We start from the raw sequence: 13,981 nt of genomic DNA on the forward strand, positions 1-13,981 counted from the left end.
ATTAATTTTTTTCAGTCTGGGAATTAAAATTTTTTTCCTCCTCCTCGTGGTCAATTGATCTATTTTTCAGACCAGATTGAACGCGTGGTGTATTTGTGTGGGTCCCCAGTCCCCCCTGCAGCCAACTTCGCGCGCCTCTACCAGTAAAGATCAATTATTTGCAGCAGTACGAGATATGCCCTGTTTGAGTCAACATCAACCACCATCAGCTGTTGTTTCACTCGTCCACACGTGAAATGACAGTTATTAAAAAATACTGAAAAATGTGGCTAAATGTGTCACCAACAGAGCGTCACATCTGAAACAGTGTTGTTCGAGTTGCAAATATTCATGTGTTTGGTGAAGTTTTATTGAGTTATTTTTTTTTCAACTGATAAAATGAACGGAAGCCTGGGGCTGCTTCGCGGTGGTCCTGATCAACATCCAACGAGATTTGCGGATTATTTTGTCATCTGTGGATTGGACAAGGACTCTGGACTCGAGCCAGACAAGTATTTTGGTGAGTCCAATGATTTTCTTGACAATTTTTTGGAACAATTTCTCAGTTTGATTGTTGCAGTTCACTGGTGCTGTGAATTTTCGGAGCCTTTCACTTCTATTTGATAGGGAGGGGGGAGAGGGGGATTTATTGTGAGTGATATGACCCCAGTGCTCTCGATTTCACAATGAACAGTGGTTGAGATGTTGCTGTCATGGAAATTCTTATTTGTTCGTATTTTAGGGGGATATTAATGAAAATAGACATTTCGTAATTTTGCACGTCACCATTTCTAATCAATATACATTTAATATCCCATTTGAGAGGAGATTAGTCAGTTTACTGAGCTGCCGTAAATTACTTCTTTTCATATATTTTCTGAAATCATTTGAATCAATTGACACATTGAAATCTCATGTTCATTTCAGTCAATGACAATGTTGTGTCAATAAAATAGAAAATATGGATTTTCAATGTCGCTTCTCTACTTCGTTTATTTTGTAAATAAATAGTCGTGGACAGCAGTCTCGTGAGAATTGACTGATCTCTATTATTAATTAGGAAATTTAATCTAATTATTATTAATATGAAAATTTCTCGAGACTAGTTATCCTCGGAATGCTTCATTGTTGAAAACCAAACATCCTTCCGTTCCGGGGGAACAATGTCTTTCGCAGGAAGTGAACAGATCCTCGAGTGTAAAAAGAATACCACCCGCTTGCCAGGATCAGCTGCACAGATTTTTCTCAGAACACATGTTCAAAGGAGTCCTCTTACATCTCCCATCTCTCATTTTCCGTTGCTTCCTCACCGAAGAGCTCTAATTCCCCTTTCTATGACAGCTCCATTTCAATGACGATAGAGTATTCAGTTTCTGTAGTACTTTGAATACTTTACGATATATTTACTGCCATGAATCATCTTTAATTAACGATATCTCGAGAAGAGATGAGGCGAGTTTAGTCCGGAAGGCGATTTCGTGTTATTGCAGGCTTTACCCCAGCTTCCAGTGGCCAATATTTTATCTCAAGTTTCCTGAGAAAGGCATTCCACGTTTGTCATCGGCTGTTCCCGCCAGTTTGAGAAAAGTTCAATGGAGAATAAATAATAAAAGGAGACGTGACGAGTCCCGAGGACTAGCGAGTCCCCGGAGATCGTATCCCCCTCTCTTTGGACTGAACAGCAGCTGTTCGGACCCTTCTATTATGCCCCTGGACTGGCTATTGTATCAGCTAAAGATAGACTTATCACAAACACCGAAATTGCTTCATTTGGTGATACAGGGAACCAGCTGATACAGGCAGAGCTCGTGTAGTTTTATAGTTCTCGAAAATTCTACCTTTTGCATAATTTATTCTTAATTATTTTGCTACTTCTGGAGGAAAAAACACTATTGGGAGCCCTCGAAGCCACCCTGACGTAAAAAAACAGAGGGAATGGTTCTGTACCAGTCATAATATTCTTCATTCTTCATCAACAAAACTCTGGCTAATTCTTTCAATTCGTCGCAGTTTCCCAGGACAATTTGTAAATTTCCCTACACTTCACGTACTCAGATATTTTCGATGGGGAATTAATTACTGTTTCATTGAGAAGCTACGTGAATGGATCATCAATTAATCTGTACTGTACTGAGACCTGATATAGCTATGAGTGTAATTGAGGAACTGATTAGAGAGAAACAGTCTTTATAGAAGCGACAGTATCTCCCATAGCTTCCTCCACTTTATTTTTTGTTCTTTGTAGTTTGGGCTCGTGGTGAGGCCTCACAAAGAGTCTCCTCAGGAATTCGTATCTCATGATATAATTGATAAAGCTTCAGTAACGTAATTGAATTTCTCTTCCTAGGATCGTATGTTTGATAGGGCATCGGACGCAGAGGAATGTTTATTTGGATCTTATGAACTTTGCTCCTGTCGAAAAATGTGTCTATTGACAGACTCCTCGATAAGAATTTTGTTCTTCGTCGGAAACGATGTTTGTTTGCGTTTTTATTCGGTTAAATTTTGCAATTTTACTTCCCGATGATTCCATAAAATTCGATAAACAATTTTCTCAACAGACATTTGATCTAAATGAAACTCTGATTGCTTTTTATTAATAGAACAAATCGATTAACAGTTAATAATCCTCAGTTTGGATAAAATAAATCGTTTATTTGATTTAAACGCACGATTTCTTAAATTCTGAGGCCTTCGGTGCTCGAACAAATGAAATTCCGTATCATTTGAATATCAAAAGTTTCCCATCGTCTCATTGAATTAATGAACGCTGTTTTTTCAACGATATATTACTGAATCAATTGTCTCTCAGGAATAAATTCAAGTGGTTCGATCAAAGAACATTTTTTCGACTGGAAAAAATCAGTCTCAACCTCATTTCCGGTGATAAAAAAATGTCACGCTGATTGTCTTTATTCGTTTCATTGGTATATTACCAAAAATTTCGTTGTCCCATTGATACCCAAATGAATTGCATCTGTGAATTCTATTGTGCGGTCTCTGAGTGTATAACATGCACTCGAGGGTTACTTCCATTCGTGTACTGCTTCAGAAAACCCGACGACAAAGGGGGTTGCGAGGGTGGCCAAGGGGAAGGGCTAGGGAACCCCATGTCCGTGTGAGTCACTGAGGGATTCACGCGTAATCGTTTTTACATCAGAGAAAACGGAAAAAGTTGAAATCCCCTGTTAAAAAAAAAAATGCCCAGACAATTCACCTCAGCTGTTTGAATGAATTTGAATGTGTAATCGGGGTGAGTCCCGTCGATGAGGATCAGCAAGAGTTCGAGGCGATTTTTGTTTTTATTTTCAATGATCTCCTTCATTCGCAAGGGAATCGTTTCATTTCCTATGACAGTTCCACTTAATGTTATTCAATATTCCCGATAGATCGATCTGCCCCCAGACAACCTTCAGTAAACTACCTCCTCATCTTTAACAAATACATTCTCTGAACGAGACTATTTAAATCGTCTCAGTCATGTGTACTACCACCTAACTCGTCGCCGTTCAATGGCCCATTGCAGACTTGGGTCAAAATACTCGTCTACGAGTGCGTGCATTGACCAAATCAATAGTATTCTCACGCTACCGACGAATTATTGTTTCACGAAGTAGATAAACTTCCCCTCGTCGAAGGGAGGAGGGATTTTATGGATGGGTTTTCTGCGCATTAAACAGACGTATATTTTTAGCTTCTGAATGTATCTCGTGACCTCTTCTCAGGGACAACAAAGAACTCCCTGATAACTCCCAGCTTCAAACATCTCCTACATTCGCTCGCAAGAACGTAAAATACGTCGGTGTTCACAGACACCAGATCCCTCTCCTGCATTCGCACGCGAGAAAGAAATTCAGAGGGAATTATCATACCATTTGGTGATCGCGTTGGGTTTCAGCTCCTCCGGGAGAATAATCGGTTGATAAAAATTGCCTGATCGTTTGAAAAAATTACCTAGCAGTCAATTAAGTGTTATCGAACGTCTGGATAAGTCTTACTAAGCAGTTGACAAATTCTGGTGAACTGCAGGGTAATTTTTCGTGGAGAAACCAAACGATACGATTTTTACTATTTTTATATCTGTACTTGAAATAAATTTGCAAAAGCTCTTTCATCCAGTCTCGCTATATTTTATTCGGGTGGAGCTAGGAACATAAACCTTCCGGCAAATAGATTTGCTCCTAATCAATCATTGTCATTGTTCAATACCTCCTCAATGCCAAGTCCCTCACTGTGGCCAAGCCTTTGTCTTCTTAAGTATTATACATCAAATTTTTTTTTTGTTCTCCGTGTGCTCGGACTCTAACTGAGAAATAGCGTTTGCAATTGTCCACGGTCAATTAACCACTCTGACAATCGTTGAGCACGCAATTTTACCCCATCCCCACACCCCTCGAGGAGGAAGAAGCGCCAGTATGTCTGCACACGCGTCTGTACAGCTCGTTTCACCTTCAATGTACCAATGTTTGTGCACTCGTTACGGTGCCAAACCGAAACGGTAATGAAAAAGGGGGATTTGTGGGGGAGGGGACACGGGATGGGGAAATGACTACTTGATTATTGGTGGAATTCGACGTGAGGTCATCTTTTCATAGAGAGCATGCTTGCTCAATTTCTTTTGATGCCTGTGGACAGACGTTCTTAGACCAACGGAAACGATGAATTTTGGTTCATTAAGTTCGGGAGAATTGGGAAAAGTCCGGAAAATATTTTTTTGAAGTTTCAATGAGTCGAATGAAAATTCATGATTGAGTTGTATCACCAGCGGCTCCCCAATAGTTAATCAATTGCATTTTTAATTAAATATTGGATGAAAATATCCATCGACTGTCGCTATCACCTCAATTAGCCGATTGTTCATTAAAATTGAAATAAGTTGGGATTACCGTCTTCCTGCTGCGCAGATATGGGGGATTCCCGTGAAATATAATTTCCAATGGTTTTGTATTCAAAACGATAATGAAAGAGACGAAGAGTGGGGGTGGATAACAGGTTGAGATAAAACTAGGAGAAAAATATCAACAGAAATTGCCTAATCTCGTTCGGTGGAAGGCAATTTCTCATTCGGAGATTGGACTCGAGTTTCCCAATCAGACCCAACATGATTGAAACGTACGTTGGGAAGACCCTTCCACGGTATTCTGTACGTCACATTGTTTCTATTTTCGTCCCTGAGCTTGGAATAACGTCTCTGGTTTATCGCAACACATGGAGTTAAACGTAGTTAAAATAAAATGTAAAGTACTTATTGTGTGTGTGGTGAGAGGGCTGTGGAAAGGCTTCCGTTTACTATGCGGTCAAGTTGACGCTGCGCTGTCACTCGTGCGTGCAAAGTACATTCTGATTAACCTTTAACCGTACTTCTTAATTAATTAATTTTTATTCTCGTTTTTATTGCAGGAGATTCGCTGCAATGTACGCCCTTGGACAGGGCTTACAAGAGCAAAGTTCTTGGACACTACCCGGACAGTGTGCCCTGGAATCCATTCGATGAGCATGCAGTATGCATGGTAAATATAAATGAAAATTATATGGAGATGGATGTTCAGACTGATGAAGAAATCCTTTGCAAATATCTCCACTTTAATCTAACCGATCAGTGATCCCCAACTCACCGAAATCCTTGAAATTCCAGCTCTGCCTCCCCAGCGGTTTGCGCTTTCGCACCCAAAAGCACTCAGTGGAGCCATCATTTCACTCCTTCGTCCTGACAAAGGAAGATGGCAGGCGAACGTACGGTTTCAGCCTGGTCTTCTACGAGGAATGCCGAAACCGTAAGATCTGCGCTGCCATGCAGACCCTCCAAGCGATGTTCATAACTGAGCTCAGCAGCGGTCAGAATGGCACTCCACCCGCTCCAAGACGTGGTCAAGAAGCTCATAACACGCGCTCACTCCCCCGTCACTTCAAACTTTCGGCTCACTCGCCAGGAGCAGCTCTCGCCTACTACGACTCAACCAAAGACAAACTTCTCGTAACAAAATCAATCTCCTTGATATGCCAGCAGCCTTACTTGAACGCAGCCAAAACCTTCCTCACGAATCTCTACAAATGTGTTCCACGTCATCCAGGTCCTGGTCTTAGTCTGGAGTCGTATGTGTACAACTTGTTGTACAATGTACCCGTCCCACTGCCAGGCAAATCCCTGAAGTTCTTCGTACCAAACGACGAGCCAGCGAAATCACCCCTAGAGCTCTTTCTCCTGTACCCAAATCTCAGCACAGATCTCCCTCTCCTGGACTACTCCATCAAGGACATGTTCACGTGGCTGGGACCTGAGTGCGTTCTTCAGCTGTTCACGTGCGTCCTCCTGGAGAATCAAGTTCTCTTGAGGAGCACAGATTTTCACAAACTTATGGTAGTCGCCGAATGCATAACAGCACTACTCTTTCCCTTCTCCTGGCAGCATGTCTATGTGCCAATTCTACCAGTAAGCCTCCATCATTTTCTCGATGCACCAGTACCTTTCATAATGGGCCTTCATGCACAGACCGAGGGCAGTCATCTAAAAATAGCCAGCGAAGCGAATCTCTGTTACGTTGATATCGACAAACAGACGAGTCAATTCCCGGAGGAATTGCCAGTTTTTCCGAGAAAGATGCAGTTCCTCGCGGAGATAAGGACACTATTGAATAAGTACAAAGTACCACACAATGATAAGACTGAGAGTATGGTAATTAATTACTTGAGTGGTGATATCATGACAAGTAGTTTGACACTTCCACCTGGCTCTGGTTTTCATATACCCAGAAGAAAACATTCGCTTCATGATGTGCTTGACTGGGACAGGGATGAGATTGCACCGAATTCTGATGCACTACAGAGGATTGTGGACATTGTGAAGAGAACGGGTATCAGTCTGGATGATATTGATTCAGTGGAGAACATGACTAAGGATAAGGACAAGGTGTTGAGCCCCCAGGAGGAATACAGGGAGACATTGATCTTCAATAATGCTGTGAGGGAGATTTTTCTGAATCGATTTGTTCATCTGTTCTCGGGGTACGATCACTTTGTCATTCATCCCAGTCAGGACAAGGACGAGTGGATGAACAATCGGGACAGTATGCATGTCTTTGATAAGGCCACCTTCTTGTCTGATCAACCTGCACAGCATCTGCCCTTTCTGTCGAGGTTTTTAGAGACGCAGATGTTCGCGTCACTTGTGGATAATAAAGTTATGTCCTCGTGGAATGAACTAGATTGCAATATCAAAGTGTTCGATCAGAGGATCTCGCAGATAAAGTGAGTGATTAATTTTTTGGGAGAGTTGAGGGATTATTAGCATATCATTTCCATAAAAATGTCCACAATAAAAGTCAATGCCCTCCTGCAAATCTTAAGACATTCGCGATCCAAAATCACATTCCCTCATCTAGTTTTAGCGTTTCTTTTCTGATTCATATCTGTACCCAATTCAACTTTACGACTTCGTATCGTAGGAAAAAAGGAGGCGAAGGAATTCTGAGGACAACAACCTACGAAGTGACGACTACGGTAGGAGAGACTCAAAAGCTATTGGAGCATAAACTGAATAACGTGGATTTCGAAGCAACTCCTCCAACGGAGATCGTACCTCATCGAGCTGCATACTTTAGGAGTTTTCCATTGCTGGACGCAACGGCGCTCAATAAGGAGCCGGCTCAGAGGTAGCTACTTATTACTTGATATTATTTAATCGTCACGAATGTGTTTAACCAGCTCATTAACTCATTTTATCAATTCAATCACTGCTTCCAACATCAGTATACTCCGGTAAGCTCTAATGATTCCGTTAAATTTGCTGTGAATTTTCTGTTATGGGTGTAGGGCTATATTCCTCTTGAAAATATTTATTTTGAATATTTCGTTTATTAATGCATTTTATGACGATATATTTGGAATGAAATTTGTAAAGAAGAAATACCACCCGGAAATATTCGTAATCACCATTGTCATTCGAAAATTGAAATTCGTTATGTGTTCACAGCAGTAGAAAAGGCCAAACTCAGTGGAAATACAAGATGAAATCGATCGAGACGAATGGCAAACCACCCACGGCCCCCCACCAGGAGACCCAATCCCCAAGACCGCAGACGAAATTGTCGGCAGACATGAGTCCAGCACTGATTGCCCAAGCAAATTGGACATTTGTCGAAAAATTGCTCAAGGTAAATTCATCTATGAAATTTTCCTTCGGGGATAGGCAACAAGCGACGACTGCTTGATACCCTGGCAGAATTTCCAGATAAAGATAACAATATAAACTATTTAATTAATTAATTTTCTGGATTAATTGTCGATCAATGCAGGACTGCAAGTCAAAAACCAAGAGAATGCTGGTGGAGAAGATGGGGTCTGAGGCAGTGGCACTTGGTCATGGAACTGAATCCCTCGTAGATGTCGAGGAGAATACACTCGTTGCTAGTCTCTGTGATTTACTCGAGAGGGTTTGGAGTCATGGACTCCAGAACAAACAGGGAAAGAGTGCACTCTGGACACATTTGTCGATGTACCAGGAACTCGAGGAGTGTAATGACTCGGCTAAGTCCATTGATCCGCACTTTTTATCACCTGGTAAGTGTCGAAATAATTCTCCAGTAATTCATGACCGTCATTTATCAACTGAGACTGATGCATTCAGGAATAATAAGCATGTTTCAATGTCCACTCATTATTTTTTTTATTTATTTATGAAACGCGTTGAAGCAAAATAAAAAAATCCAAAAATATTCCTAAATGGAGAATCAGTTCTCACGCACATCCAGCCCTCCAGTAACAAATAATTAACTCCCATAAAAATGTTCAGCCAAAAATGATCGTCAGTACGAAAGAAGAGAGTAAACATGTAACTAATCGCAATGTTGTATGCATTTCGGAAACGCAGCGCTAGCTTGGTGCGTGCTACGGAAGCGGCTTGACTGTACGTCAATTATGCAAATTCAAGAGAGAAATATGTTATTTACGTTATAGTAGCACGGAACGAGTGATATTTACCAGCACAACAGTCGTTTTTTTCTTCGTGCTCACCCGTTGGTAGTTTATTAGCAGACATGTAGTGCTTTCTAATTGCACAATTCGTTTTATTTTTTACAACTGTACTCCATGTATTCAGTGTCTATATTGCGTTGAAATTTTGAGTTTATTATTCGATTGGTTTATTTTTCTGTTATTATTTTCTTTATTTTCATGAATAGCACCGAAAACATCTTCCAATAAAACGCCGACTAAAGCGTACAGCTTAAGGGACCGACTGGTATCAACGATTAAAACGAGAAATATTTACGAAATAGCTTCCTATATCAAGGAAAATCTTAATGGTAAGCCGTTTACTTGGCTTGCCAGAAAACTGGATTAATCATATCAGGAAGGGAAAAGTTGTCTTTATTGCATTTGAGTTTATCTGATTGTCACCCGTTTTATTTCCTCTTGTTGAGTTTCTATTTTTTGTCTTTATTTTTTTGCTACGATACAGGGGAAGAGAGACTCATTCCATCATCCACATCACTGAGACTTGCTCTGTCCGTAAAAGTTTTGAAAGCTCTCGAAAGTTAGATTTGGTCGATAAAAAGCACATGGGATTTTATATTTTTTTCAAGTCCTGTATCAGTCAATTAGTGTTTTGATTCATTTTAGGACAGAGAAAAAGTTGGAAAATTATATCGGGCTCGAATAATAATAATTGATATGATTTGTAGTTTTTGTGATATTGAAGATGGAAGGGCTTCCTCTTTCGAGCTATTTGACTTATAGTGCAGTTCTAGTTTTATGATATTTTGGTATGTAAATTTCCATTGAATGCGAAAATTGCACGAGGCATGTTGTGTGTGTGTATTTTGTGATTTTTGCCTGTGAATGCGATCTCAAAAGAGGCTGTTGACACACTGACATTTTCAGATTAATATACGTGAGCTTCATACATTCAATCTCCCAGAATTCTGTACTGTACAAGAAGGGCAATTTCGAATGATAATGCTCTGTATAGAGTTGACTTGCACATGAAAAAGGGATAACATTTTTATGTGGTACCATTTCAAGCAACGTGATGAATTTCACGCACTTGCGGGTAACTACATGCTTGTGAATTACACGAAATATTCATCAGTCATGAAATTTACATTGAATTTGTGACGCAAGACCGAGTAACAGGTCCTGGGAAAAAAACGTTTCCGACGAGCGAAAGAATTTCAAATTAGTCCAATTATTACATCATTGTTCACACAATTGTATTTATTGTTGTTCTATCATGTGTTACATGTCGGAAATTATGTGGGTAATGTCTTCAACGAGGTGCTTCCTAGCGAGTAATTTATATGCATTTTATACGTATAACGAATCTTATCAGGAATGTATGATACTCATGTATACAAATGTCAGAATTTCTAAGTGTGTCCAACTCCTCCGAGAGTATTGACGACATTGAATTACAAAAATTTTTTCCATTGAAAAAATCTAGATCTATCAAATCTGGCTTTGGAGACAGACGTGTCACCCACTCGGGGAGGCAGTGACCGGCGTTCCACCGGTGAGAGAAAATCCATTGGCCCTGAACATCTCCGTCCACTGCCGGACTCTCTGACCTTCGACATTCGAAATATCCAAGCCATGACTGAGATTAAAACGCACATTGGATATGCACGTGCCTGGGTTCGTCTCGCTCTTGAAAAAAAATTGCTATCGCGACATCTGAAGACCCTGTTATCGGACACAGCGCTGCTTAGGTAAGACATCATTTTCCTTCTCATGTCCTTCATTGTGTAACTCAAGAGGGGAATGTCGGAAGAGATAACAGAGTGATTCACACGCAGATTGTTTCGTGAATGAGAAAAATGTCAATCTTTTTAAATTAAATTACTTGCATATCGTGTTGATACGAAATAATCAGCAGATTTTACAGACAGGCTTGAATTATCAGTGTTTAATTCACATACCAATGATTTCTCAATGTGAAGAACTAAATCTTCTCACAAATTATGATAAGATTATACAATTCCTTTGAATATTTAATGGTGAATTTATATTCACCTCATGACCTTGAAAATTCATAATTTATGGAGACTCCATGCCTCGTCATACTCCAGACATTAACAAAAGCCAATTCCAATTATAGAAGTCAATACAAACGTTCTGCATTTCTCCGCTGTGAAGAAGAGAAGGAGCAATTTCTGTATCATCTCCTGACGTTGAACGCAGTCGATTACTTCTGCTTCACAAATAACTACCCAACGACGAAGCTCCCCTACCGAGTGGTGATATTTCCAAGCAGAAAGGCAAGTGCTGCGACGACATCTGCCAACAGTTGGGTGGCGATGTCGGGAACGCTGTGCGAGACAAACCCAGTGCCAATTCCCAAGGGCGCCCTTGAGTTTGTTTTTCATCATAAGAACCTGGGGGTGCTCTCCACTCTTCGAATAGGACACGACAACACCGGGCTATCGCCCAAATGGATGGTGGAGCATGTGGTGGTGAGGAACGAGGTGACAGGTCACACTTTCAAGTTCCCCTGTGGTCGTTGGTTGGGTCGAGGGATCGACGATGGGTCGACTGAAAGGCTTCTGGTAGGTGCACTGGTACCCAGGAGCATAGACAGTGATGAGCTTGTCGAGACATGCTCAACACCTCCTAGATGTCGATCTCCAAGCATTCCAAGGCGTCCAACTCTGTCACCTGATGAGCTCCAACACATGCTCGGCGAGGCTGTCAATGCAATCGTCAAGTTTCATTACAGGAGAGACCCTCAGGACGGCTCTCTCACTGCTCTCCTGTGTGGAGAGGGTGGACTGGTGCCCTCTCTGGAGCAGACCTTTCTGTATGGCTTCAAAAACCAGCGGATTTTCGGAAGGAATTTTTATGTCTGGGATTATCTGCTGAGAGTTAAGGAGAACTTTGAAATGTCTCTCCTGGAGGAAATGGATGAGTACTCGAAGAGAATCAACAGGGACAGGAGGCTTCATCATGCTGAGAACAATCAGAGGTTCACTATTCTCAGGTGCTATTGCCATTTGATTGATCAGATCAATACGTTCAGTCAGACACTGGGGAAAGATGGAAAGTTTCAACTGTTTATTTGTCTGTCTGCTAGGTAAGTTAAGCTTCTTCGTTGAGTTTATTTGAGAGACGTTTTTGTAATGGGATTTCAACATTTTTTGGTCTGACTAGGGAACAACTGCTCCATCCAATGCTTCGCCCAATGAGTGAAGCTCGTTCAACAGCCGAAATGTATGAGGAAACGTCGTTCCTGAGGAACCCAAGTCTCTTGCACTTCGTCATTCACATTTTGGAGCCTCTAAGTGAATTTCACATTGTTCTTGAAAAGAGTCTGACTCATGGAATCTCGAGTATATGTTAAAGTTTGTACAATAATCATCTCACCTAGTTTAACGTGATTTTTAACGAGTTACCTGATGAAATAACTCGGGTTAACGAGATTAACTCGAGTCATGAGATTCTTGCCGCATTTTTCGATGAGTTGGAGCGAAAATGTTGTCTTAGAGAAATGAGAAATTAAATGTTTGTAGATGAGGTTGAAATTGTAGTTTCTTATAAATTGTATGAGAGTTGTGGTGAAAGATTTCGTGAATTTTTTAAATTCATTATTTAACTGTTGAGTCTCAAGAGCAGAAATGGTAGAGATTGTTCGAGCTATTCCATTAACAATTCTCCACCACAACCCTCGCAAATATACAAAGACGTATAAATTCTACCAAAGATATTTATAATGCTATTATTCCATTAATTGTTAGAACTTGTTTCAATCGTTTCTATTTAGTTTTTTCATTGTCAAAAATCTCATTTGTGATTTATCATGGTTCGTATGACATTACATGATATTTTTTGTGCTTCTATGTTAATGTACATATGTACGTTATGTGAAATTTAAGCAATCACTTGATTTTTAATTTTTCATTGCCTCAAAAAATTGGTAATGTTACTTTTCAGTCGTTTTAAAATCAATTTATTCTGTGATGTACCATCCTCGAGAATTTCATTCATCATAATGTCTAATACCTTTAATTTCTCTCTCGTAATTGAAGTGTTCAATCGACAAATACTAAATACCTCTCGAATATTTATTATCGATAAAGACAAAAACGATGAAATAATGAAATTTTTATCTGCCATACTACGTGACTTTTTTTTCTTTTTAAATGTACTAGTGAGAGTTAGATTGTAATGCAATTACTGAGTTGCGTGTCGTAGGTTTATAACAGAGAAATTATTTCACTAGGGTGGAATAGTAGAATTGGAGAAGTCAGTTGAGCAAGTTATTGATGAATATCTTCAAATCCAGAAGAGATTGAACAAGTTTTTGGAAAATGAGTTGTAAATAAAAAAGAAGACGTGAAACCCTCGATATCTCTTCTACTCAACAATTTTACTCGCTAGTTTTTAGTTCAATCGGTAATTCCGATTTTAATTGACTTCTCGACGAACAGATGAATTCACTCAGCAACCCAAAGAAATACGATTACTCAAAGAGATGAAGACCCTCCAAGTCATCAAAACAATAATTAGACCAAAGTAAAGCTATTGTTTAGATCTCCAGCGAAACCATGTCACTAGTTGCTTCAAATGTATATAAATACTGCAGACAGATTACTAGAATAAGCGGTGCGCACACCCTCCAAAGCTGAATGTTCCAGAAGTATGGAATGCCAAATAATAATGAAGAAATTATATATGCCCTATCTGAATAAATCCTCGTCCATTCGATAAATCATTCAGGACCAAACAAGAAAATTTTCAATCACCCAAATTGACTCGCCGTTCCACTATCATTATAGAATGTACATAAATAAAATCTCAGATATTTGAAGTTGATGTAACCATTTCGGAGGATAAAGACGTATTGTGTTATGTATATATAAGAATTTAATATGTAAGTACCTATTGTACAGTCAAAATATACCAGAAATAAATGATGAATTGAAAACGGGTACTGGTGCATGCAAATATATATTTTCCTTTTCACAATTTCAATCAACTGATAATAAATGGACATAATGGGAGAATTTTAATGAAC

The 13,981-nt window shown here is 39.8% G+C and overlaps 1 protein-coding gene across 5 annotated transcripts; it reads left to right on the forward strand.

The window, feature by feature from the left end:
- Window positions 1–38: 38 nt before the first annotated feature.
- LOC135168699 (DENN domain-containing protein 5B) lies at window positions 39–13,897 on the forward strand. 5 transcript variants are annotated; one of them, XM_064133139.1, is made up of 10 exons: window positions 39–499; window positions 5,380–5,489; window positions 5,615–7,224; window positions 7,422–7,628; window positions 7,952–8,129; window positions 8,271–8,535; window positions 9,156–9,278; window positions 10,415–10,679; window positions 11,069–12,040; window positions 12,118–13,897. In XM_064133139.1, the coding sequence occupies exons 1-10, from the start codon at window positions 379–381 to the stop codon at window positions 12,305–12,307; spliced, it is 4,041 nt and encodes a 1,346-aa protein (XP_063989209.1). In that variant the 5' UTR covers window positions 39–378; the 3' UTR covers window positions 12,308–13,897. The 5 variants fall into 5 exon arrangements, with proteins under 5 accessions (XP_063989209.1, XP_063989210.1, XP_063989208.1 ...); XM_064133140.1 differs by lacking the exon at window positions 9,156–9,278 and adding an exon at window positions 8,846–8,881 and having other exon boundaries at window positions 46–499; window positions 7,949–8,129; XM_064133138.1 differs by having other exon boundaries at window positions 46–499; window positions 7,949–8,129.
- Window positions 13,898–13,981: the final 84 nt, after the last annotated feature.

This window comes from Diachasmimorpha longicaudata, chromosome 13, assembly GCF_034640455.1.
Source record: "Diachasmimorpha longicaudata isolate KC_UGA_2023 chromosome 13, iyDiaLong2, whole genome shotgun sequence".
NCBI lineage: Eukaryota > Metazoa > Arthropoda > Insecta > Hymenoptera > Braconidae > Diachasmimorpha > Diachasmimorpha longicaudata.

Excerpts from the sequence above, each read along its gene's own strand:
- LOC135168699 (XM_064133138.1), top strand. The coding sequence starts at position 379 with ATGAACGGAAGCCTGGGGCTGCTTCGCGGTGGTCCTGATCAACATCCA. Across the intron at positions 500-5,379 it reads CGAGCCAGACAAGTATTTTG|GAGATTCGCTGCAATGTACG; the intron begins GTGAGTCCAATG and ends TTTTTATTGCAG. Across the intron at positions 12,041-12,117 it reads TTTATTTGTCTGTCTGCTAG|GGAACAACTGCTCCATCCAA; the intron begins GTAAGTTAAGCT and ends TGGTCTGACTAG.